Source organism: Elephas maximus, chromosome 15 (assembly GCF_024166365.1).
Source record: "Elephas maximus indicus isolate mEleMax1 chromosome 15, mEleMax1 primary haplotype, whole genome shotgun sequence".
In the NCBI taxonomy this organism is placed as follows: Eukaryota; Metazoa; Chordata; class Mammalia; order Proboscidea; family Elephantidae; genus Elephas; species Elephas maximus.
In genome coordinates, this window is record NC_064833.1 from 39,649,044 (window position 1) to 39,676,451 (window position 27,408).

General features: G+C 38.3%; 1 protein-coding gene across 1 annotated transcript in view; it reads left to right on the top strand.

The window, feature by feature from the left end:
* UBR5 (ubiquitin protein ligase E3 component n-recognin 5) overlaps positions 1-27,408 on the top strand; it is a 172,895-nt gene that overhangs the window by 78,269 nt on the left and 67,218 nt on the right. The window contains exons 10-16 of the mRNA XM_049854462.1: positions 16,435-16,551; positions 16,637-16,747; positions 18,085-18,239; positions 19,978-20,095; positions 23,339-23,523; positions 26,124-26,233; positions 27,021-27,133. Of these exons, the coding sequence (XP_049710419.1) occupies positions 16,435-16,551; positions 16,637-16,747; positions 18,085-18,239; positions 19,978-20,095; positions 23,339-23,523; positions 26,124-26,233; positions 27,021-27,133 (909 nt within the window). The remainder of the gene's footprint in view (positions 1-16,434; positions 16,552-16,636; positions 16,748-18,084; positions 18,240-19,977; positions 20,096-23,338; positions 23,524-26,123; positions 26,234-27,020; positions 27,134-27,408) is intronic.

Genomic DNA, 27,408 nt, shown 5'->3' on the forward strand with positions numbered 1-27,408 from the left:
TGAGCAACATCATGTAGTAGTGAGCAGGTGATAGGTATATTTGGTGGTATTATTCCAGGTTTTCTGAACATTCAGAAGGCTGATCTGACAGAAGTAATGAGCTTAATTAATTGTGATATTTTGCTGTCCTGCAGTGTCCCAGACGCTACACCACTCAGACTCTCTTTATCTTTAAAATGTTTACTTGCTTTACCACTGCTTTGTAAGACCTGGAACAGTTAAGCCATGCTATCCAGTGCTGCATTCAGTACTGCGGGGTTTGGTATAAAAATCTGATGATCTAAACAGAGAGGTTGATTAGCTTTGTATATAATTAAAATTCTCCTGGGAAAATTGATGGTGTTTTACTTTTCTCTCTTTACACACAAATGTTAAAGTAGTGTTGGGCAGATTTTTGCTGGATGAAACTGGATGTTGTGAGTGACCAGTTGTGATAGATATGGCAGTCATTCCCAATTAATATTTTCAGTGCATTTATAATATTTATTAACAGATGTACTTTTGTTAATTCATTCCTCAAATATTTATGTGCCAAACCCTGTCCTAGATACTGAATAAAAAAGTGAATAAACAAAATACTCTCAAAAAGTTTGTGTATATATGTATATATAGCCCATGTATAAAAATGTACCAGTAGAACACATAGCTCAAGTTTTATAAGAACTTGGAGCAACTGAAATTCGGTAGTGACATAGAGTAATTTGTATTTTGTAGGGCTGTTAAAGTTTTCAGACCAGCATAAAAGGTTGGGGTGTGGCCTAGTCTCATTTAACCTCAGTAAGTATTTAATTGCTATACATGAAATCTTTAGCTCAGTAGAAACTGGAAGAAGTTGTCCTTTAAACAAAAACTATTACCACTGTGTTGGAGAAAAAATGAAGCTGCAAATAATCAGGGTCTGGTTTTGGTACATTCTACCAGTCTTTGAAGTGAGACAGTGTATTTGCCACATGAGTAGCAAGGACCCTGAGGACAGGAGCAGAATGGAGGAATGGATCATTATGTGATGAGGCCTTATGAAATGCTGTGAGTTCTCATGCCTTAGATGTACATATTCAAATATATGTGTAATATTTTTAGTAGTTGAGTTAGGCATTGTGTTAAATTTTGCTTTTCTTAAGTAAACCGTCTGTAGATAAGACCAGTAGTGTAATGATGTCTACGTTTCAAATGAAAGGTAGCACCTTTAAAGTATTCGAAATAAACATGGCAGTTAACAGGAAACACAGATCACTCTTGATTGTCTGTTAAAGAGTATTTTAAGAACCTCTACCAGGCAGTCTCCCCCATGTGTCTGTCAGGTCGTCATACTGTGGGGGCTTGCGTGTTGCTGTGATGCTGGAAGCTGTGCCACTGGTATTCAGATACCAACAGGGTCACCCATGGAGGACAGGTTTCGGCTGAGCTTCCAATCTAAGACAGACTAGAGAGAAGGACCCGGCAGTCTACTTCTGAAAAGCATTAGCCAGTGAAAACTTTATGAATAGCAGCAGAACATTGTCTGATATAGTGCTGGAAGATGGGCCCCCCAGGTTGGAAGGCACTCAAAAGATGACTGGGGAAGAGCTGCCTCCTCAAAGTAGAGTCGACCTTAATGACGTGGATGGAGTAAAGCTTCCAGGACCTTCATGTGCTGATGTGGCATGACTCAAAATGAGAAGAAACAGCTGTAAACATCCATTAACAGTCAGAACCTAGAATGTACGAAGTATGAATCTAGGAAAATTGTAAATTGTCAAAAATGAAATGGGAGGGAGGCGGAGCCAAGATGGCGGACTAGGCAGACGCTACCTCGGATCCCTCTTACAACAAAGACACGGAAAAACAAGTGAATCGATCACATACATAACAATCTACGAACCCTGAACAACAAACACAGATTTAGAGACGGAGAACGAACTAATACGGGGAAGCAGCGATTGTTTCCAGAGCCTGGAGCCAGCATACCAGTCAGGTACGGCACAAGCACAGAGACCTGCTCCACCCCCCTGAACTAACCCCGGGAGGGGGACTAGCCGGTTCCACGGGCGGCGTGGGACGCAGCCGTTAGGAGAAGTCCCCGGGAGGCAGTGACTGATCTTGGAGCAGAAAGAGCAGCACCCGAGCCGGGGAACCGTCCCACAGGGATTTGGACTGCACGCAGGTACGCCATAAACACGGAGAGTTGCTCCACCCCCTGAACTAACCCCGGGAAGGTGACCATCCGGGTCGCGCGGGCGGCGTGGGACGCAGCCGGTAGGAGAAGTCCCCGGGAGGCAGCGACTGGTATTGGAGCGGGGAGAACAGCGTTCCAGCCGGGACACTCGGTCGTGGCACAAGCACGGGGAGCTACTCCACCCATCTGAACTAACCCCGGGAGGGGGCCCACCTGGTTCACGGGGGCGGCACGGCCACGCGGCTGGAGGGACGAGAAGTCCCCGGGAGGCAGCGACTGATTTTGGAGTCGAGAGTGCACCGTCCCAGTAGGGGAGCCTTGACGCTGGGCGTGGGGCTGGAAGCGGAGGATCTGACCGTGACTCCAGCGGGCCAGACCCCCCGGGGGCAATCTCCACACAGACAGCACACATAGGCGACGCGCCCGCGGGAATCTCAGATATAATAGTCTTTCCAAGCAAGACAAGCAACTCTGGCTATATTCTGAGGTGCTACTCTCCTATCTCTCTGTTCCCTCCCCCACCCTCCCCAGGCGGCTTCATTAACATCTGAATAGCCTGAGCCAGAGGGAGAACTCTGATAGGGATCTGACTGCAGTTTTTTTTTAGCGGATTTTCTGGAAAAACTAGTTTCCCAGTGATGGCTCGGAGACAACAATCCATATCAAACCACTTAAAGAAGCAGACCGTGACAGCTTCTCCAACTCCCCAAACAAAAGAATCAAAATCTTTCCCAAATGAAGATACAATTTTGGAATTATCAGATACAGAATATAAAAAACTAATTTACAGAATGCTTAATGATATCACAAATGAAATTAGGATATCTGCAGAAAAAGCCAAGGAACACACTGATAAAACTGTTGAAGAACTCAAAAAGATTATTCAAGAACATACTGGAAAAATTAATAAGTTGCAAGAATCCATAGAGAGACAACATGTAGAAATCCAAAAGATTAACAATAAAATAACAGAATTAGACAACACACTAGGAAGTCAGAGGAGCAGACTCGAGCAATTAGAATGCAGACTGGGACATCTGGAGGACCAGGGAATCAACACCAACATAGCTGAAAAAAAATCAGATAAAAGAATTAAAAAAAATGAAGAAACCCTAAGAATTATGTGGGACTCTATCAAGAAGGATAACCTGCGGGTGATTGGAGTCCCAGAACAGGGAGGGGGGACAGAAAACACAGAGAAAATAGTTGAAGAACTTCTGACAGAAAACTTCCCTGACATCATGAAAGACGAAAGGTTATCTATCCAAGATGCTCATCGAACCCCATTTAAGATTGATCCAAAAAGAAAAACACCAAGACATATTATCATCAAACTCACCAAAACCAAAGATAAACAGAAAATTTTAAAAGCAGCCAGGGAGAAAAGAAAGGTTTCCTTCAAGGGAGAATCAATAAGAATATGTTCTGACTACTCAGCAGAAACCATGCAGGCAAGAAGGGAATGGGACGACATATACAGAACACTGAAGGAGAAGAACTGCCAACCAAGGATCATATATCCAGCAAAACTCTCTCTGAAATATGAAGGCGAAATTAAGATATTTACAGACAAACACAAGTTTAGAGAATTTGCAAAAACCAAACCAAAGCTACAAGAAATACTAAAGGATATTGTTTGGTCAGAGAACCAATAATATCAGATATCAGCACAACACAAGGTCACAAAACAGAACGTCCTGATATCAACTCAAATAGGGAAATCACAAAAACAAACAAATTAAGATTAATTAAAAAAAAATACACATAACAGGGAATCATGGAAGTCAATAGGTAAAAGATCACAATAATCAAAAAGAGGGACTAAATACAGGAGGCATTGAACTGCCATATGGAGAGTGATACAAGGCGATATAGAACAATACAAGTTAGGTTTTTACTTAGAAAAATAGGGGTATATAATGAGGTAACCACAAAAAGGTATAACAACTCTATAACTCAAGACAAAAACCAAGAAAAACGTAACGACTCAACTAACATAAAGTCAAACACTATGAAAGTGAGGATCTCACAATTTACTAAGAAAAACGCCTCAGCACAAAAAAGTATGTGGAAAAATGAAATTGTCAACAACACACATAAAAAGGCATCAAAATGACAGCACTAAAAACTTATTTATCTATAATTACCCTGAATGTAAATGGACTAAATGCACCAATAAAGAGACAGAGAGTCACAGACTGGATAAAGAAACACGATCCATCTATATGCTGCCTACAAGAGACACACCTTAGACTTAGAGACACAAACAAACTAAAACTCAAAGGATGGAAAAAAGTATATCAAGCAAACAATAAGCAAAAAAGAAGAGGAGTAGCAATATTAATTTCTGACAAAATAGACTTTAGACTTAAATCCACCACAAAGGATAAAGAAGGACACTATATAATGATAAAAGGGACAATTGATCAGGAAGACATAACCATATTAAATATTTACGCACCCAATGACAAGGCTGCAAGATATATAAATCAAATTTTAACAGAACTGAAAAGCGAGATAGATACCTCCACAATTATAGTAGGAGACTTCAACACACCCCTTTCGGAGAAGGACAGGACATCCAGTAAGAAGCTCAACAGAGACACGGAAGATCTAATTACAACAATCAACCAACTTGACCTCATTGACTTATACAGAACTCTCCACCCAACTGCTGCAAAATATACTTTTTTTTCTAGCGCACATGGAACATTCTCTAGAATAGACCACATATTAGGTCATAAAACAAACCTTTGCAGAGTCCAAAACATCGAAATATTACAAAGCATCTTCTCAGACCACAAGGCAATAAAACTAGAGATCAATAACAGAAGAACGAGGGAAAAGAAATCAAATACTTGGAAAATGAACAATACCCTCCTGAAAAAAGACTGGGTTATAGAAGACATCAAGGAGGGAATAAGGAAATTCATAGACAGCAACGAGAATGAAAATACTTCCTATCAAAACCTCTGGGACACAGCAAAAGCAGTGCTCAGAGGTCAATTTATATCAATAAATGCACACATACAAAAAGAAGAAAGAGCCAAAATCAGAGAACTGTCCCTACAACTTGAACAAATAGAAAGTGAGCAACAAAAGAATCCATCAGGCACCAGAAGAAAACAAATAATAAAAATTAGAGCTGAACTAAATGAATTAGAGAACAGAAAAACAATTGAAAGAATTAACAAAGCCAAAAGCTGGTTCTTTGAAAAAATTAACAAAATTGATAAACCATTGGCTAGACTGACTAAAGAAATACAGGAAAGGAAACAAATAACCCGAATAAGAAATGAGAAGGACCACATCACAACAGAACCAAATGAAATTAAAAGAATCATTTCAGATTATTATGAAAAATTGTACTCTAACAAATTTGAAAACCTAGAAGAAATGGATGAATTCCTTGAAAAACACTACCTACCTAAACTAACACATTCAGAAGCAGAACAACTAAATAGACCCATAACAAAAAAAGAGATTGAAACGGTAATCAAAAAACTCCCAACAAAAAAAAGTCCTGGCCCGGACGGCTTCACTGCAGAGTTCTACCAAATTTTCAGAGAAGAGTTAACACCACTACTACTAAAGGTATTCCAAAGCATAGAAAATGACGGAATACTACCCAACTCATTCTATGAAGCCACCATCTCCCTGATACCAAAACCAGGTAAAGACATTACAAAAAAAGAAAATTATAGACCTATATCCCTCATGAACATTGATGCAAAAATCCTCAACAAAATTCTAGCCAATAGAATCCAACAACACATCAAAAAAATAATTCACCCTGATCAAGTGGGATTTATACCAGGTATGCAAGGCTGGTTTAATATCAGAAAAACCATTAATGTAATCCATCACATAAATAAAACAAAAGACAAAAACCACATGATCTTATCAATTGATGCAGAAAAGGCATTTGACAAAGTCCAACACCCATTTATGATAAAAACTCTTACCAAAATAGGAATTGAAGGAAAATTCCTCAACATAATAAAGGGCATCTATGCAAAGCCAACAGCCAATATCACTCTAAATGGAGAGAACCTGAAAGCATTTCCCTTGAGAACGGGAACCAGACAAGGATGCCCTTTATCACCGCTCTTATTCAACATCGTGTTGGAAGTCTTAGCCAGGGCAATCAGGCTAGACAAAGAAATAAAAGGTATCCGGATTGGCAAGGAAGAAGTAAAGTTATCACTATTTGCAGATGACATGATTATATACACAGAAAACCCTAAGGAATCCTCCAGAAAACTACTGAAACTAATAGAAGAGTTTGGCAGAGTCTCAGGTTATAAAATAAACATACAAAAATCACTTGGATTCCTCTACATCAACAAAAAGAACACCGAAGAGGAAATAACCAAATCAATACCATTCACAGTAGCCCCCAAGAAGATAAGATACTTAGGAATAAATCTTACCAAGGATGTAAAAGACCTATACAAAGAAAACTACAAAGCTCTACTACAAGAAATTCAAAAGGACATACTTAAGTGGAAAAACATACCTTGCTCATGGATAGGAAGACTTAACATAGTAAAAATGTCTATTCTACCAAAAGCCATCTATACATTTAACGCACTTCCGATCCAAATTCCAATGTCATATTTTAAGGGGATAGAGAAACAAATCACCAATTTCATATGGAAGGGAAAAAAGCCCCGGATAAGCAAAGCACTACTGAAAAAGAAGAAGAAAGTGGGAGGCCTCACCTTACCTGACTTCAGAACCTATTATACAGCCACAGTAGTCAAAACAGCCTGGTATTGGTACAACAACAGACACATAGACCAATGGAACAGAATTGAGAACCCAGACATAGATCCATCCACGTATGAGCAGCTGATATTTGACAAAGGACCAGTGTCAATTAACTGGGGAAAAGACAGCCTTTTTAACAAATGGTGCTGGCATAACTGGATATCCATTTGCAAAAAAATGAAACAGGACCCATACCTCACACCATGCACAAAAACTAACTCCAAGTGGATCAAAGACCTAAACATAAAGACTAAAACGATAAAGATCATGGAAGAAAAAATTGGGACAACCCTAGGAGCCCTAATACAAGGTATAAACAGAATACAAAACATTACCGAAAATGATGAAGAGAAACCCGATAACTGGGAGCTCCTAAAAATCAAACACCTATGCTCATCTAAAGACTTCACCAAAAGAGTAAAAAGACCACCTACAGATTGGGAAAGAATTTTCAGCTATGACATCTCCGACCAGCGCCTGATCTCTAAAATCTACATGATTCTGTCAAAACTCAACCACAAAAAGACAAACAACCCAATCAAGAAGTGGGCAAAGGATATGAACACACATTTCTCTAAAGAAGATATTCAGGCAGCCAACAGATACATGAGAAAATGCTCTCGATCATTAGCCATTAGAGAAATGCAAATTAAAACTACGATGAGATTCCATCTCACACCAGCAAGGCTGGCATTAATCCAAAAAACACAAAATAATAAATGTTGGAGAGGCTGCGGAGAGATTGGAACTCTCATACACTGCTGGTGGGAATGTAAAATGGTACAACCACTTTGGAAATCTATCTGGCGTTATCTTAAACAGTTAGAAATAGAACTACCATACAACCCAGAAATCCCACTCCTCGGAATATACCCTAGAGATACAAGAGCCTTCATACAAACAGATATATGCACACCCATGTTTATTGCAGCTCTGTTTACAATAGCAAAAAGTTGGAAGCAACCAAGGTGTCCATCAACGGATGAATGGGTAAATAAATTGTGGTATATTCACACAATGGAATACTACGCATCGATAAAGAACAGTGACGAATCTCTGAAACATTTCATAACATGGAGGAACCTGGAAGGCATTATGCTGAGCGTAATGAGTCAGAGGCAAAAGGACAAATACTGTATAAGACCACTATTATAAGATCTTGAGAAATAGTAAACCTGAGAAGAACACATACTTTTGTGGTTACGAGGGGGGGAGGGAGGGAGGGTGGGAGAGGGTTTTTTTATTGATTAATCAGTAGATAAGAACTGCTTTAGGTGAAGGGAAAGACAACACTCAATACATGGAAGGTCAGCTCAATTGGACTGGACCAAAAGCAAAGAAGTTTCCGGGATAAAATGAATGCTTCAAAGCTCAGCGGAGCAAGCGCGGGGGTCTGGGGAACATGGTTTGCGGGGACTTCTAAGTCAATTGGCAAAATAATTCTATTATGAAATCATTCTGCATCCCACTTTGAAATGTGGCGTCTGGGGTCTTAAATGCTAACAAGCAGCCATCTAAGATGCAGCAATTGGTCTCAACCCACCTGGAGCAAAGGAAAATGAAGAACACCAAGCCCACATGACAGCTAAGAGCCCAAGAGACAGAAAGGGCCACATGAACCAGAGACCTACATCATCCTGAGACCAGAAGAACTAGTTGGTGCCCGGCCACAATCGATGACTGCCCTGACAGGGAGCTCAGCAGAGGACCCCTGAGGGAGCAGGAGAGCAGTGGGATGCAGACCCCAAATTCTCATAAGAAGACCAAACTTAATGGTCTGACTGAGACTGGAGGAATCCCGGCGGTCATGCTCTCCAGACCTTCTGTTGACACAGGACAGGAACCATCCCTGAAGACAACTCATCAGACATGAAAGGGACTGGTCAGCGGGTGGGAGAGAGACGCTGATGAAGAGTGAGCTAATTATATCAGGTGTACACTTGAGATTGTGTTGGCAACTCTTGTCTGGAGGGGGGATGGGAGGATAGAGAGAGAGGGAAGCCGGCAAAATTGTCAAGAAAGGAGAGACTGAAAGGGCTGACTCAAGACGGGGAGAGTAAGTGGGAGTAGGGAGTGAGATGTATGTAAACTTATATGTGACAGACTGATTGGATTTGTAAACGTTCACTTGAAGCTTAATAAAAGTTATTATAAAAAAAAAAAAAAAAAATGAAATGGGATACACGAACATTGATATCCTCAGCATTAGTGAGTCGAAGTGGGCTGGTATTGGCCGTTTTGAATCAGATAATCATATAGTCTACTATGCTGGGAATGACAGCTTGAAGAGGTGTTGCATTCATCGTCAAAAAGAACATTTCGAGATCTGTCCTGAAGTACAACGTTGTCAGTGATAGGATAATATCCATACGCCTACAAGGAAGACCAGTTAATACGACCATTATTCAAATTTACGCACCAACCACTAAGGCCAAAGATGAAGAAATAGGAGATTTTTATCAGCTGCTGCTGTCTGAAATTGATTGAACATGCAATCAGGATGCATTGATAATCACTGGTGATTGGAATGCGAAAGTTGGAAACGAAGAAGGATTGGTAGTTGGAAAATATGGCCTTTGTGGCAAATAATGCGGGAGATCGAATGATAGAATTTTGCAAGACCAACAAATTCTTCACTGCAAATACCTTCTTTCACCAATGTAAACGGCCAGATGGAACACACAGGAATCAAATTGACTACATCTGTGGAAAGAGACGATGGAAAAGCTCAATATCATTAGCCAGAACAAGACCAGGGGCCGACTGCAGAACAGACTATCAATTGCTTATATGCAAGTTCAAGCTGAAACTGAAGGAAATCAGAGCAAGTCCATGAGAGCCAAAATATGACCTTGAGTATATCCCACCTGAATTTAGAAACCATCTCAAGAATAGATTTGATGCATTGAACACTAGCGACCAAAGACCAGATGAGTTATGGAATGACATCAAGGATATCATACATGAAGAAAGCAAGAGGTCACTGAAGAGACAGGAAAGAAAGAAAATACCAAGATGGATGTCAGAGGAGGTTCTGAAACTTGCTCATGAAGGTCGAGCGGCTAAAGCAAAAGGAAGAAATGAGGAAGTAAAAGAGCTGAACAGAAGATTTCAAAGGGTGGCTTGAGAAGACAAGGTAAAGTATTATAATGATATGTGTGAAGAGCTGGAGATGGAAAACCAAAAGGGAAGAACATGCTTGGTGTTTCTCAAGCTGCACAAACTGAAGAAAAAATTGAAGCCTCGACTTGCCATAGTGAAGGATTCTATGGGGAAAATATTAAATGACACAGCAAGCACCAAAAGAAGATGGAGGGAATACGCAGTCATTATACCAAAAAGAATTAGTCGATGTTCAGCCATTTCAAGAGGTAGCATATGATCAAGAACCAATCGTACTGAAGGAAGAAGTCCGAGCCGCTCTGAAGGCATTGGTGAAAAACAAGGCTCCAGGAATTGATGGAATATCAGTTGAGATATTTCAACAAACAGATGGAGCGCTGGAGGTGCTCACTCATCTATGCCAAGAAATATGAAAGACAGCTTCCTGGCCAACTGACTGGAAGAGAAGCCATATTCATACCTATTCCCAAGAAAGACAATCCAACTGAATGTGGAAATTATAGAACAATATCATTAATATCACACACAAGCAAAATTTTGCTGAAGATCATTCAAAAACGGCTGTACCAGTATATCGACAGGGAACTACCAGAAATTCAGGCTGGTTTCAGAAGAGGACATGGAATCAGGGATATCATTGCTGATGTCAGGTGGATCCTGGCTGAAAGCAGAGAATACCAGAAGGATGTTTACCTGTGTTTTATTGACTATGCAAAGGCATTCGACTGTGTGGATCATAACAAATTATGGATAACATTGAGAAGAATGGGAATTCCAGAACACTTAATTGTGCCCATGAAGAACCTTTTCATAGATCAAGAGGCAGTTGTTCAGGCAGAACAAGGGGATACTGATTGGTTTAAAGTCAGGAAAGGTGTGTGCTAGGGTTGTATCCTTTCACTGCACTTAATCTGTGCGCTGAGCAAATAATCCGAGAAGCTGTACTACATGAAGAAGAACGGGGCATCAGGATTGGAGGAAGACTCATTAACAACCTGCGTTATGCAGATGACACAACCTTTCTTGCTGAAAGTGAAAAGGACTTGAAGCACTGACTGATGAAGATCAAAGACCACAGCCTTCAGTATGGATTACACCTCAACATAAAGAAAACAAAAATCCTCACAACTAGACCAATGAGCAACATCATGACAAACGGAGAAAAGATTGAAGTTGTCAAGGATTTCATTTTACTTGGATCCACAATCAACACCCATGGAAGCAGCAGCCAAGAAATCAAATGACGCACTGCATTGGGTAAATCTGCTGCAAAGGATCTCTTTCAAGTGTTGAAAAGCAAGGATGTCACCTTGAAGACTAAGGTGTGCCTGGCCCAAGCCATGGTATTTTCAGTCCTATCATATGCATGTGAAAGCTGGACAATGAATAAGGAAGACCGAAGAAGAATTGACGCCTTTGAATTGTGGTGTTGGTGAAGAATATTGAATATACCATCGACTGCCAAAAGAACAAACAAAATCTGTCTTGGAAGAAGTACAGCCAGAATGCTCCTTAGAAGCAAGGATGGCGAGACTGCGTCTTACATACTTTGGACATGTTGTCAGGAGGGATCAGTCCCTGAGAAGGACATTGTGCTTGGCAAAGTACAGGGTCAGTTTGAAAGAGGAAGACCCTCAATGAGGTGGATTGACACAGTGCTGCAATAATGAGCTCAAGCATAACAACAATCATAAGGATGGTGCAGGACCGGGCACCTAACAATGGCACCTAACAACAAAGCCAGGCAATCTATAATCAGCCTTGTTTTTGATATATTTGATGCTATTTGAAATTTTAAGAAAAATGAGCTTTTGTCTAGTGTTTATTATAAAGCACATTCACATGTTCTCATTTAATTTTTTAAAATCCTGTAAAAAAAGCATGACAAAATCTTGTCCCTATTTTATAAATGAAGAAATTGAAGCATAGTAATATTGCCAGGACCAGAACGAGTCTTCTGATTGCTGTTGATAAGTTTTTTTTGCTGAAGAAATAGAATTTCCAAAACCAAGCATGATCTGTGAGGGATATTATTACCTTTACGATTTATTTATACCCACAAAGGGAACCCTTGGCGGTATAGTGGTTGAGAGCTGCAGCTACTAACCAAAAGGTGGTGGGCAGCTTGAATCCACCAGGCGCTTCTTGGAAACCACGGGGCAGTTCTAGTCTGTTGTGTAGAGTCGCTTTGAGTTGGAATTTACGGGAACGATTTTTTTTATACCAACAAAAGTTACGTTTTGACTGATAATTTAATATTATGGTGATTTTTATAAAAACTTTAAATTTCAGAAGTCAGATATCGATATTGCTGTTTGTTCAGTATGTATTCAGAGGAAGTGATTGAATATGCTTAAACCTATCCCTTTTCTTAGATTTCCTTAAATGAAATTTCAAATCTAGCACTTCTGATTGTTGAACAGTGGAGTTGGGTAAAACAGACTTGGTGTTTAGGTGTAATTTCCCACTCCTACCCCTCAGTAGGCATTATTATTCACAAGTGGTAAAATTTACATTTCTCCTCAAGGTTCTTATTCCCAAAGCCAGAAACCTAGATTACCTGTCCTTTTCAACTAAAATAAGCCCTTATTTCCTCCTGCCCCCAGTAAAAAAGCACTTGGAATAAGAAGAAAGGACAGGAATTAGGAACCGCCAGGGAGATGGACTAAAACTACTGAGGGGAGCAGTCCTGTTGTAAGAAGTGTTCCTTGTATTCTGAAATTTGGAGTGTTGAATCTTGTCCCTACGATTATGATTTAGGTATCACTGTTGAGTTTAGGCCAGATGAAGGCGAGCAGTCTGCAAGTCCGATAGCAAAGCACTGATGGCAATTTTTCCATTATCTTTCTTTGGCTGGTGACTGTGCCATCCATCCATATTAGTCCATAATGGGTTTTCAGGGCTCGCACATTGCCTCTGTCTGACTCCCACAGCGGGGCTCAGTTGGCTCATGCAGGACTTACCATCCTGCAGAACATTGACCCATTCTTGAAGCGTATAGAAAAGTCGGTTCTCAGGAGGCCTGTACACCACGCTTTTGCTTGCTGTAGGCTGGTTTGTTCAGAAGTGTATTGCTCTAGCAAGGCACTTGTTTGAAAAAGTTGGAGTTAAGATTCATTGTTCATTTAACAGTCATAGCGTTTCTACCATGTGGCATGTGTTAGGTTGGACTGTGTGACTATGACATAGACCCTCTCCTGAGGAGCTTATTGGGGAAGAGATAATTCAGATGCGGTATAATGTGTTCATAGTGTGGTCAGCGAATAGTGCGAGACTGAGGTATGAACACAGTGTTGTAGGAGACCAGAGCGAGAAATGACTAATACCACCTGAGAGATGCGACAAAGGCCTCACAGAGGAAATGACATTTAAGCAGCATTTTCAAGGTTCAGTAGGCATTGGTCAAGATGCAGAGGCATTCCTAACATACCAAGCATGAGCCTGAAATCATGAAAGGTCATGGTATGTTTGAGGAACAATGAACAGTTCAGAATTGCTGCTGTGTGGTGGAGGGAGGAGGAAAAGAGGTAGGATAGTACAAGGCTGTAGAGGGCCCTCGGCAACTTGCCAAGAAGGTAAGATGTTCTGTAGTCACCATGAAGCTAGCAGAATCCTTAGAGAAGTGACACGATGAGATTTGTGGGATTTCATTTTGCTGTGTTGTTTTAAGGAGGTGAACACCGTCTGCATGATAGAAGAGTCAGTTAATGAGGCTGGTAGAACTGTTAAAATAAGGCACTGTGAAGGTCTCAACTGAAGCAGTGGCCGTGGGGACAGAGCAGGGGGAAAATCTGAGAGGTGTTTGAGACACAAATGCAGCAGTGGTTTACTAGCGGTACATTAAGGAGAAAAAAGGGGTTGAGGAGAGCTTCCAGGTTGCCCTGTCTCTCTCTCTTCTTATAGGGTGGATGGGTGGTGGGTATCGTTCATGGTGGTAGGGATTGCAGAGAAAGTGCAGCTTTGGAGGGGATGGTGAATTGAATACACTTTGGTGATGTTACCTGTTTTTGAGACATCCAGATAGTAAGCTCTTGCAGGTAAGGCCAGAGACAGGAGATTTGTACATTTAAAAGCACAGCACCCTAGTGGGTGCAGTAATTTAGGCTGAGGGTTGAGCATAATTTGAAAAAAGGACAAGGACAGAATCTGGGGCAGGAAGTGCTTGGTGGCGGAGATGGAGAAAGTAGTCATGGTAATGGGAGAAGAAACAGTACAAAGTAGTGATCTGTAAATCAAAGGAGAGGAAAAGTTCCAGAATAGGTGATGAACAGGGTCACATGTTTAAATGTTTAACATTTAACTGGTAATTTAACTTTTAAATTAAGTTTAAATGTTTAAAGAGAAGATAGATTGATTAAATACATGGGACATTGATTTGGCAGTTGGAAGTGTGATAGCAATTAGTGAAAGTGAATCATGGGCGAGGTAATAATTCACTTTACCATAAGATTGCAGGAGAGTCGTACATGGTTGTTGGGGGTATGAGAGGGAGTTGTACCCATTGTATGTGTAGGTTATCTTTAAATAGGAGAGAAGGACACTTCTTTCTCTGAGATGTGGGGAAGGGAGAGGTGAGAATGGTGCTTTCGTAAGTAAATCTAGAGGTAAGAATATTTTGGAAGCTTGGGCCGGAAAGCTTTGATTTTCTTGGAGTAGGCCATAAGTTGGAGGAATATAGTAATCACAATGGAGTTGGAGCACTAGTTATTTGTACCTGGCTCTGTGTGCTATATGCTTATTATGTGTTAGCTCATTTTGCGCCCCTTCCCCAAAGGATATGTATTAGTATTATTATATTCATTTTAGAGGTCAAGAAATGGGCTCAGAGAAATTACATCTCACATATTTAATAAGAGCTGGATTCAGGTTTTGGGCTCACTTGGTCTGATCAGGAGCCCTGGTGGTACAGTAGTTAAACATTTGTCTATTAACCAAAAGGTTGGCAATTTGAATCCACCAGACACTTTTTTGGAAACCCTATGGGGCAGTTCTCCTCTGTCCTATAGGTTCGCTATGAGTTGGAATCGACTCGATGGCAACAGGTTTGTTTTTTGTCTGATTATACCATCTTTAATTTTAAACTAAGAGGTCAAGAAGGGAATTGGAGGGATAAGTGGTAAGATTTGATGCAGCCCCCATGGAGAAACTATCTGTAGTTTCAGATACTCATAGTGAGGGAAAGAGAGAGATTGCTAACTTGAAGAATTTTACATTTGGCCTGTCTCTCTTTTCTCTCCCTACCCCTGTTTCCCCTCCAATAGAAGTGCCTTGAAAATAGGGCTGACTGGGTATAGGTAAAAGAGAAGATCAAAATTAGTGTTCTTTCCGTATAACTCTGAAGCATAACCTGTTTTACTATTATAATAATACAAACCTTGGCATTATCTGAGCACTGTAACCCATCTGACCAGCTAAGATTAGAATTTGGCAGAAAACCAGAAAGGCACCATTAGTTTAGCATCCCTGGAGCCAGAATTCCAGAGAGCAGAGAATTACTATATAGACTAGTAGCAAAAAGTACATGCTGAAATCTGCTATTGGAAAGTTCTGCTTTGAGATTTCTGGGTGGCTTCACATCTCTGATCATAATGGTCTCATGTTAAAAAAATTCATCATTGATACTGGTTTTTTATATTTATTGTCCAACCTTTTTATAATTTAATTGGATTCCTACTCATTACATGTACATTGCCTTAAAACTAAATGAACTTTTAACCTTAAAACACAGGCATTTGTTTCAGGAGCTTGAAAGAGCCTACAGGACAGGAGTCTTCTGTTTTGGCACCTGACTTTCCCCTTTTCAACTCCTTATTCTGGTTTTGTTTGTTTGTTTATTTGCTTCATTCATTCAACACACTTATTGAGCACCTACTATGTGTCAGGCACTAAGTGCTGGGGATGCAGTGGAACAAGACAAAACTTATGCAAGTGAGGTAGACTGTAAACAAGTAAATATAATGCATCAGATTGTGACAAGTGCCATGAACGAAAAAGAAAGGAGCGTAAGGAGAGAGAATATGAAGAGTAGTGGTTTTGTAAATAGTGTGGTTAGAGGTGGCTTTTTTGAGCATGGACATGAATGAGGAGAAGTGTGAGCCACCTGGGAATGGGTAACAGAACACAGCAGACAGGAGGCCTGGGGTGGGATCAAGGTAGACATAGTCCAGCAACTGGAAAAAGGCATTGTGGAGAGTGAGGGGAGAGAGGGCACCTACGCCCTGTTACGAAGGGTCGTGCAGGCTGTACTAAAGACTTAGGATAGTGGTGGTTTTATATGTTCACATAATTCATATAGATTTGATCCAGTGATTAAAGTGACTTTGTGTAGAATTGTGGGTTTGTAAATTTTCTATTTATAACATTGCATTATTTTTGTTTTATAGGATGGAACAAAATTCATCTGTATCGGGGCTCTATATTCAGAGCTTTTGGCTGTCAGCAGTAAAGGAGAACTTTATCAGTGGAAGTGGAGTGAATCTGAGCCTTACAGAAATGCGCAGGTATTTTATTATATTAAATCATGCATTGAATAGCTCTATATATCAGCACACAAAATAGTAATCGTTTTTCTTAACACTTTCAAAGAATCCTTCATTACATCATCCACGAGCAACATTTTTGGGGCTAACCAGTGAAAAAATAGTCCTCCTGTCTGCAAATAGCATCAGAGCAACTGTAGCTACAGAAAATAACAAGGTATGAAACACTTTTTTTTTATCTTTGAAACTAGATCCATAAATACAAAGTTTCTCTAGAGCAATTCAGTGTATCATTTTTTTTTTAAAAATTGTCATAAAAGTATACACAACAAAACACATCAACAATTTCTACACGTATAATTCAGTGATACCAATTATATTCTTCAAGTTGTGCAACTGTTTTCGCTTTTCTTTTCCAGATTATTCCACCACCATTTACATAAGCTCAGTTGTCCCCTAAACAAAAAACTTCTTCTTTCCCCATCCCTCTCACCCCTGGTAACCACTAATCATCTTTGGTTTCTATATATTATTTCATATAAGTGAGATCATACAGTATTTATACTTTTGTGTCTGATCTGTTTTGCTCAGCATAATGTTTTCAAGGTTCATCCGTGTTGTGGCACACATTGGGACTTCATTTTTCTTTATGGCTGAGAAATAATTCCCTTGTATGTATTTACCACATTTTGTTAATCCATTCATCCATTAACGCATGTTTTCTTTAATTGGCTTGCTTATTTCTGTACCGTAATTCAACTTTTAGAAGCAGCTTTCTACTTAAGGGAAGGAAAAGTTGTTTAAGCCAAGTGCTGAGAATAGAAGAAGTAGTGAGAAGCATAAAATAGAGATTGAGAAAGTATGTGTATTACACCTCAGATTATCAGTTTGGCTTTGTTGTTGGGTGCTGTTGAGTTGGTTTCGACTCATAGCGATCCTATGTAGAACAGAACGAAACACTGCCCAGTCCTGCGTCATACTCAACAATTACTACGTTTGACTCCATTCTTGCAGCCACCATGTCAGGCCATCTTGTTGAAGGTCTTCCTCTTTTTCACTGACCCTCTGCTTTACCAAGCATGATGTCCTTCTCCAGGGACTGGTCCCTACTGATAACATGTCCCAAGTATGGGACACGAAGTCTTGCCATCCTTGCTTCCAAGGAGCACCCTGGCTGTATCTCTTCTAAGATAGACTTGTTCATTTTTCTGGCAGTCCAGACACTAAATTCTTTTACAAGTTGTTGGAGCATATGTTACTTTTGTTTAGTGACTTAGAGATGGACTTGGTTTAGGTTTTAGACATTCATTTGAATAGCTGCTATTTTGATTTATATGTGTGAAGAAACTATTTTAGTATCTAGTCTTATTAAGAATCTTTTGTGAATTACTTATTTTTCGAACATGTAACTGAAAACATTTTTTAGCATTTCAGCCTATAGATTATTAGTGTTTGCCTTGCCCTAGTTTTGACCAAAATCATTTTGAAAAAATTACTTGTTTTTATTTAAATTTCTAATATTTTACATAAAATTTTCTAATATTTTATTTTTAGGTTGCTACATGGGTGGATGAAACCTTAAGTTCCGTGGCTTCTAAATTAGAGCATACTGCACAGACTTACTCAGAACTCCAAGGAGAACGGATTGTTTCTTTACACTGCTGTGCCCTCTACACCTGTGCTCAGCTGGAGAACAATTTATATTGGTGGTGAGTACGGAGGAGGAGGAATTTCATATTAGTGAGTGCTTTTGTGTGCATAAATAGATGCTTTGCAGGATGGAATACCAACATGAGAAGATCAGTCAAAAGAAAATAGACAATCAGTTAAAAGAAAATGCTTTTGAGAGATAAGTTTCACTTTGAAGTAACATAAAAAGAACAAAAAAACTTAAAAAAAGTTTATTAAAGTAATTTTAATTTTAAGTAATATGTAATGTGTTCTATATTTACAAATTACATTAGTGAATATAATTAAGAAATTTTGGAAGAATATGAAGTAAAACCAAAAATTACCTATCCTCCCACAACCCAAAGACAACTGCTGTTAACATTTGGAGATATTTCTAAATTTTTTTCTCTATACATAAACGTGGTACTTTGTTTTTACATAATTGCAAGGATAGGTAGTAGGGCATTTTTCCTGTTTTTTTTTTTTTTTCCATCCAGTAATATTACTTAAAATATTTTAAAGGTTATGAAAGTATTTCATTATATGAGTTAAAAAAAAAACAAATATGCCTTATTTAATTATAACTACTGTTAGAAGACTTACTTTAAATTTATTCTTTTATGTTTATTCTGTGTTGTATGTTTTAAGAATTAATCAGTAAGTCTGCATTGTCAGAAATAATGTATGAGGGAATCTGATAATGAAATGTGATTATCTGGAAGAAAAAAATGTCAGTAGATGTGTTTCCTATTAAAAACTCTTTTAAAAATTTTCATTGTGCTTTAAGTGAAAGTTTACAAATCAGGTCAGTCTCTCATACAAAAATTTATATACATCTTGCTGTATACTCCTAATTGCTCTCCCCCTAATGAGACAGCACACTCCTTCTCTCCACTCTCTATTTCGTGTCCATTCGACCAGCTTCTGACTCCCTCTGCCCTCCTCTCGTTTCCCCTCCAGACAGGAGATGCCAACATAGTCTCATGTGTCTACTTGATCTGAGAAGCTTGTTCTTCACCAGTATCATTTTTCTATCCCATAATCCAGTCCAATCCCTGTCTGAAGAGTTGGCTTTGGGTATGCTTCCTGTCTTGGGCTAACAGAAGGTCTGGGGGCCATGACTACTGGGGTCCTTCTAGTTTCAGTCAGACCATCAAGTCTGATCTTTTTGAAAGAATTTGGGGTCTGCATCCCACTGGTCTCCTGCTCCCTCAGGGGCTCTCTGTTGTGTTCCCTGTCAGGGCAGTCATCGGTTGTAGCTGGGTACCATCTAGTTCTTCTGGTCTCAGGCTGGTGTGGTCTCTGGTTTACGTGGCCCTTTCTGTCTCTTGGGCTCATAATTACCTTGTGTTTTTAGTGTTCTTCATTTGCTTTTGGTCCAGGTGGGTTGAGACCAATTGATGCATCTTAGATGGCCACTCTCCAAAGTGGGAGACAGAATGTTTTCTTAACAGATTTTATTATGCCAGTTGACTTAGATGTCCCCTGAAACCATGGTTCCCAAACCCCTGCTCCTGCTACACTGGCCTTCGAAGCAGTTTATTCAGCATTTCCTATAAAATTTAATCTTAAAAATTTAATTAAAATGTACCCAGTTATTTATTAAACCTATGAAAAAGTTATAATAAAGTTTAAGTTGCAAAAATTATTATTTCAAAGCAAAAATTTAAGAGAAAGAATATACCAGAAGTGCTTAAATGATAATATGGGTAATTTCAATTTATTTAAAGAGCTTCTTTGCTGCTTATTTGACTAATTTATATTTTTCTTTTTCAGGGGTGTAGTTCCTTTTAGCCAAAGGAAGAAAATGTTAGAGAAAGCTAGAGCAAAAAATAAGAAGCCCAAATCTAGTGCTGGTATTTCCTCAATGCCGAATATCACCGTTGGTACCCAGGTAAGTGATTAAAGTTGAACCCCTTCTAAGGGACATTGTTTGTCTTCCAAACCATTTCTTCCCTTATAAGCAATTCCACTAGAAGCAAGTATATAGATGAGTGTCATTTGAGCCACCAGGTCCCAGTAACATCTACGTGTCAAATCACTCTTTCCTAATTTTATAACTAAGTCACACTGTATAGATTCTGGGCCAGTGTCAGTAGGTTTCCCTACATGGTAGCAATCCCAGATTTACCTGACTTTAAGAAATCACTTGATACTTTCAAAAAGCAAAGTCTGAAGCTCCTTACCTGAACGTTCTTTTAGTTTGTCTGTGGTAGGGCCCAGGGGTCATCATTTTAATAAGCATTACTGGTGATTCTGATGACCTAGCAAGTTTGAAAGGTACTGCCCCATAGAGATAGTGTCAGCATGAGGCAGAACATTTCCAGAAAGCCTCGTGTTTCCATCCCTTTCTGTGTTTTGGCTCTGAGGTGGTCTTAGGATCCTACAGATTTCCTTTGGAAGGTGATTTTCTGATACCCTAGTGGTTCTCCAAAGTGTAGCCTAAAGACTCCTCCTGGCTTCCTGAGACCCTTTCAGGGAGTCTGCAGAGTCTTTCTTTTTTCAATTACATATCTGTGTGGGACCAAATATTTTTCTTGTAATCAGTCAAATAACGTATCATGACAGATTGAATGTAGAAGCAGAGTTGAGAACCCAGTGGTCTTCTATTAAGCTAGCCATTGCAATTAACAGTATCACTTACTAAATTAAAAAATTAATGTATGTTTATTTTTTTGAAAAAATTGTTATTTATGTTACTACAGGTTTATTGTTATTTTAAAATTAATAAGTGGACATTAAAAATTTTTCTCAGTTTTAATTACTAATATGATAAATATTGATACATATAACCCATATAAATAAACAAGATTTTTGGGTCCTCCGTCACAGTTAATAGTGAAGCAGGGTCCTGAGGTCAAAAAAGTTTGAGAACTGTCGTTATACTTCTAATTCATTAGACTCTTGAGGAAGTTTTATCTTCAGGATAAAACTTCATGTTCATATTCATTATAGCAAATGCTGTAAGGAATGGTTAAGGACTTTATATTCCCTAAAACTTAGACAGATGGTAGTTTTACTTTATCATATGGTGCTAATTTCCTCATTTAGCACTTTATTTTAATTCACTTTTCTTATCACACAAAGTAGTATCACCTATAATCCCTAAATCTTAAAAAGTAGCCAGTCACTACTTGAGCTGTTACTTTTCTCCAAAACTCAGCTTAAATATACCTGTTCTTTTTGTTTATGGCTTTTTTTTGGTCCTACTCATGGCTGTCTTATTCTGATTCCTTCTTTGACCTTCCAACTAGAGAGTTTTCAGTGATTACCCACTGTTCTGGTCATTATTGTTCAGCCTTCATTATTTATGTCTTGCTTTTTGGATTTGGCTCTCTAATCTTCTCTCTCTCCTAGGAGCTCCCTTTTTCCTATTTAGTTAAATACTGATTTTTGGTGTCTTTAAGTTCCTTGTCGGTTGGACTCACATAATAGCAGGATATCCTAGCAGCTGCTTTATCAGCAGGTGGGATGACATTACTGTAGGCAGGGAAGGCTAAAAAAATATTTTAAGAAAAGCTTTAAACAAAGTAGCATGGCATTAGATTGCTGAATGGTAACAGTGTATTAAAATTCCTTGGTGTAGAACTAAGCTTTTGTTTTAAAGCTACAGAAAACTAGAGGCTTAAGACAGTCACAAATGAACCCACGAGTGGTTCTGTGGGGAAAAGACTTGGCAATCTGCTTCCATAAAGATTACAGACTAGGAAACCCTGTGTGGGGCAGTTCTACTCTATCCTGTACAGTTGCTATGAGTCAGAATTGATTGGACAGTACACAACAAAAACAACAATGTTAACACTGATTACAGCCAGAGGAAAGTATTTGTGTGTGAACATCAGAAAGAACTGTTGGTCATTTACAGTGTTCACCTACACCTGCATTCACAGATCATAATCCTTCAGAGTAATGTATTTAGCAAATAAATACTCACCGTATGTGTTACACGCTGGACCCTGGGCACATACCTCCTTTAAAGTTTATTCATTATTATAAGAAGACATTAATAAATAACTTATCCTCTAACATATCATATCAAGCCTTTCTCCTTATTGATCTTCTTTAAGGCTTTAAGATTTCACCAGTCTTTTCTGAAAATATTTGGGTGAAACTTCCCATTATATCACAGTGTAGCAGGACATACCTTTTCCAAGAAGCCTGCTCTTAGGAACTATTCATTCTGTGTTGCAGAACTCCATTTAGTGATACACAACTATTTTTTGGTGGAATTGCAACTTTAAGTCAGTAGTTCTAATTTTAGCTCCCATACTTCTCAACTATACCACCTCCTTCTTGTGTCTCTTATATTTCATTTTAAGGCACCAAAAAAAAAAAAACATAATCTTCATATGTGTTACTGGTCAAGTACAACATGATCATTAGTTATTGGATGACTCAACAGAATGTCAGTAACATTGGGCTGTTGGAGAAATCAAAAGATATCTCTAGAAATATTGTTCAGGTCGGAAATGGAGCTGTTGTTGATGTGTTTGATAATGTCACCTTTGTAGGTCACTGGTTTTCCGAATATGATCCTGAGGGTGGGCCCTGACAGTGAAGTGAGAATTTATATGTCATCGACTCTTAAACTCAGTTAAACTTACATAACTAGTGTCTACATATACTCTTATAATTTAAAAGAAAATTTAAATTATCCACTGAAGCTTCTGGCTGGTAGAAAACAACAGTCTTCTGGGGAAACAAACACCATAAAGATGATGTTGTAGGGACCCTACGTACCATCATGAATTACGGAAGAAAATATTTGAAATCATAGGAAACAGACAAATACGACTGCTTTGTTCACGTTTTTATGATAACCCTTTCTTGTTTCTTCCCTGCTGTTTCTCTTCTGTTTCATTGTAGCAAAGTAGTCAGCATATTTACTGCGCGAAATTTTATGTTAAGTATTTAGTAGAAGTGCTAACATTATTCCTGCTCCTTAATTTTAGGAATACATTTTTTTGATGGAGAGCTTTAAGTTGATGCTTTATTAGCCTCTTGATTATATAAGATTGTATTTGGAAAAACAAGGAAGAATACTTTCATGTATTGTATTTTCATACACTTGAAATTGCTATTCTAATTTGTTTTTAAAGTCATGTCCTCTCAATGGTGATTTTCTTTTGTTTGCTAGGTGTGCCTAAGAAATAATCCTCTTTATCACGCTGGAGCAGTTGCATTTTCAATTAGCGCTGGGATTCCTAAAGTTGGTGTCTTAATGGAGTCAGTTTGGAATATGAATGATAGCTGTAGATTTCAACTTAGATCTCCTGAGAGCTTAAAAAGCATGGAAAAAGCTAGCAAAACTACTGAAACTAAGTAAGTACTGTACCCTAACTCATTTTGCTTTTACATACCAGTTCTTTGTTTGACCTGTGTATGCATGGGGATAATCAAAGAAGACTTAGGCATACAGTGTCATAGAAAACTGCTAATGTATTGAGGTCTTGTAAGATCCCCAGGAATTTTGAAGGGAATTACTAAATTTTACTTTTTGTAACTTGGTTAATATTTGTATATGACAGTTGCGGTTGATGAGTCCAGCCAGAATGGGAGTGTTGAGTTCTCTTTTGATGTCTTTATTTTGTCATTAGATGGTGTTGCTTTGCAGGTACTGTATAGTGGTAATGATGTGTTCGGCCTTAATATTAGGCCTTCTTTCTCCTCTCTCCTTGTATAATTGTCTTCATAATTTCTTGCCTGCATCTTGATCATTGGAAGTGGTTTACAGGTTAATGTGCTGGGGAGGGGAATTCTATACAGGGTTTGTAAACTTTTTTGGGTGGGAGGGTATGTGAACATAAAAAAAAAAAAAAAAGCCATTGACATTGAGTCAATTCTAACTCATAGCGACCCTATAGGACAGAGTAGGACTGCCCCATGGGGTTTCCAAGGAGCAACTGGTTGATTCAAACTGCTGACCTTTCAGTTAGCAGCCAAACTCTTAACCACTGTGCTGCCAGGGCTCCTGAACACCACTGAATTGTATATAGCTGCACCTTGTGGTTTTTTGATGTGTGAACTTAAAAGCTTTAATAAAATTTTTTTCTTTCAATTTTTTTATGTGGTAAAATGTATATAACAAAACATTTGCCATCTCAACCATTTTTACATGTACAATCAGTGGCATTAATTACATTCACTGTATTGTGCAAGGAAACCCTGGTGGCGTAATGGTTAAGTGCTATGGCTGCTAACCAAAAGGTTGGCAGTTCGGATTTACCAGGCGCTCCTTGGAAACTCTATAGGGCAGTTCTACTCTATCCTATAGGGTCACCATGAGTTGGAATCGACTCGACGGCACTGGGTTTTATATTGTGCAAACATCACCACTATCTGTTTCCAGATTTTTTCCAATAAAGTTTTTGGTAGAAAACAACAGTCTTCTGGGTTATAGACAGCTTGTGTAGCATCATGAATCAAGTATGAAAATATTTTAAACTTATCAGAAAAGGACAAAAAAAGAACTTTTTTCTTAATCTTATAAAAAAAATGAACATTATAGAAACAGAGAAGAGTAAAAATACCAAATTCCAGAAATATCACTTTAAACATTTGATATATTTTTTTCTAGATTTATACAAGCATTAAAAAGAAATAATTGGGATCATAGTGTACATGTAGATTTTTCACATTCTGAAATAAAGAGCAGTTGAAATATATTTGATGTATACAAACAGGAGATTATAATATATTTATGTCCTATAATTTATGAAGTTTTTCAAGATTGTCCTTGAAATTTACCATCTATATTAATAAATTTAGTAAAAGAGCTAAGCAAAATGAAATGTTAAGATAATAATTTTAATGTGAATAGTATTCCTCTTTGCTAGTCATTGAAATGAGTTCACTTTAGAGGCATGCAAGTGATTAATCAGTACTGGCTTGCTGCCACCATCACAAGATTTGCAGAGCAGCCATGAGTATTCACTTTGTGCTTATACTGAGCACTCTTGCTACAATGCTGGTGAAAATATTGCTGGTTTTCTTTGGACCATTTCTAAACTTAGGTGAAATTCTTGATGGGGGCATTAGGAGATGAAAGGGTTAAGATGATGACCCTAATTATAATATACGTCAGGATGAAATATGTAGCGTTTTTGAGTAATAAGTGACTTTTTCTGACTAAAAACTGACTTCTGCTTTTAAAAGATAAAAATATCTATGTTTTACTATGTATTCATAGGATATTGTATAGTTGTAGTTAACTTTTAGTGTTAATGAGATAACTCATTGAAGTGGGATAGCATTTTTAATCCTATAATTTCCTATTTCAGTTATAGCAGATGATGGTTCGTGAAGAATAAAATTTTTTAAAACCATTGTGAGAAGAATTCTTTCTTTGAACCTTAGGAAATTAATGATCTGCTAGTAGGTTTTCTGGAAACCCTGGTGGCATAGTGGTTAATATGAGCTACAGGTGCTAACCAATAGGTTCACAGTTCAAATCCACCAGGCACTTCTTGGATACTCTAAGGGGCAGTTCTGCTCTGTCCTATAGGGTCACTATGAGTTGGAATCGATTCGATGGCAATGGGTTTGGTTTAGGAGGTTTTCTAGTTACTTGTCTTCACCATTTTTTCAGTTACATTGCTAAATCAAGTTAGTCTGAGTTATAGTCACAACAATATGAACTTTATTTGCTCGAGAGGTTTATGGTAAAGCTATGTTGATACGTTGAGCTTTTGTTATTCTAGATAAAGCTTATTTGAGTCATTATTCCAATTTGTTGATAGCTGTGTATGATATATTTTTCTTTTCTGTATTAGAACATTACTAAAAATTGTAAGTACGCAGAGTGCACCTTTTCCACAGCATTTTCTTAATTATAAGACTAAACTTGAGTATTAAACCATTTGAAAAACATTTCTAATAGTTCATTTTCCTAATTATAAGGATATTCTGGTTTCTAATCTCAGGCCTGAAAGTAAGCAGGAACCAGTGAAAACAGAAATGGGTCCTCCACCATCGCCAGCGTCCACCTGTAGTGATGCGTCCTCAATTGCCAGCAGTGCGTCAATGCCATACAGTAAGTTTTATGTGTAGTACACACTGATCTGAACAATGTCCCATGCGGATGGCTGTGTTCAGTTTGTTTCTGATGTGAAGCGATTTATGTTTTTCTTAGATGTTTTCATATAGATTGTGTTTCTACTAGTTTGAATTACTTTTGAGCAGCTTTCTTTAAGTGGAAAAACAGTATTCACAGCAATGACTGTTTCTGTTGTTTTTAGGGATTATAATATTTTAATATATGTAAAATGCATTGCAGTAATAGAAGGAAATTATCACAACTAACTAGCATATATACCCCACTTTCTGTGGGTTGGTTATGACTTGGTCACGACTTTGCTGAGATTTTGAGGAATTTGTGAACCTGAATTTAACTTCTATACCTGGGATTTACAGGTTTTTTTAAAAGTTCCTCAAAATTTATTTTACAATGTAATTGCTTATAAGTGAGAAAATTGAAGTATATGAGATTGAAGTTAAACTTACAGATCTTCCTTTTTTATCACTGGTCAGATAGCCATAATTTTGAAGGGTTCAAAATATATTTTTCTTTGCAGTTTATAGTAGTGTTAATATAGTTTTAATTGGGCATTAATGGATATGGCTGTTCTTCCCCATAAATTGATTTGAAGTGGAAATTGTTCATAAAGCCCCAATTCATAAAGCAGTAGTTAACAAAAGTTTATTTAGAAACCTCAGTTATGTATCCCTATAAAAATGATTTTTTTCATATATTTAGATGACATTTATAAAGTCTCTTTCACATTTTCTTTTTGGTACTTACCATTTTGTTGTTGTCTAAGAACGACGACGGTCAACCCCTGCCCCGAAAGAAGAGGAAAAGGTGAATGAAGAGCAATGGTCTCTTAGGGAAGTCGTTTTTGTGGAAGATGTTAAGAATGTTCCTGTTGGCAAGGTTTGTTCACAGTATCCAAGAATTAATTACTAATAGAACTATAGTGATATTGGTTGTCCAACAATTTGCAGCTGGTGAGTGCCGGTCAGCCCTTTTTCCAAGGCTGCTCTGTCACCTTTGGTGGTCTCATTAATCCCATTTCTTAATCTGATGCATATATCTCCTCTGTCCCAGACAGACAGAGGACCGTTATGCCTTTTCTTGAGCATTTATGGTAATATGTTGCTTTTTTATGAGCATTTTATTTCATAATTATTTTAGATTCATAGAAAAGT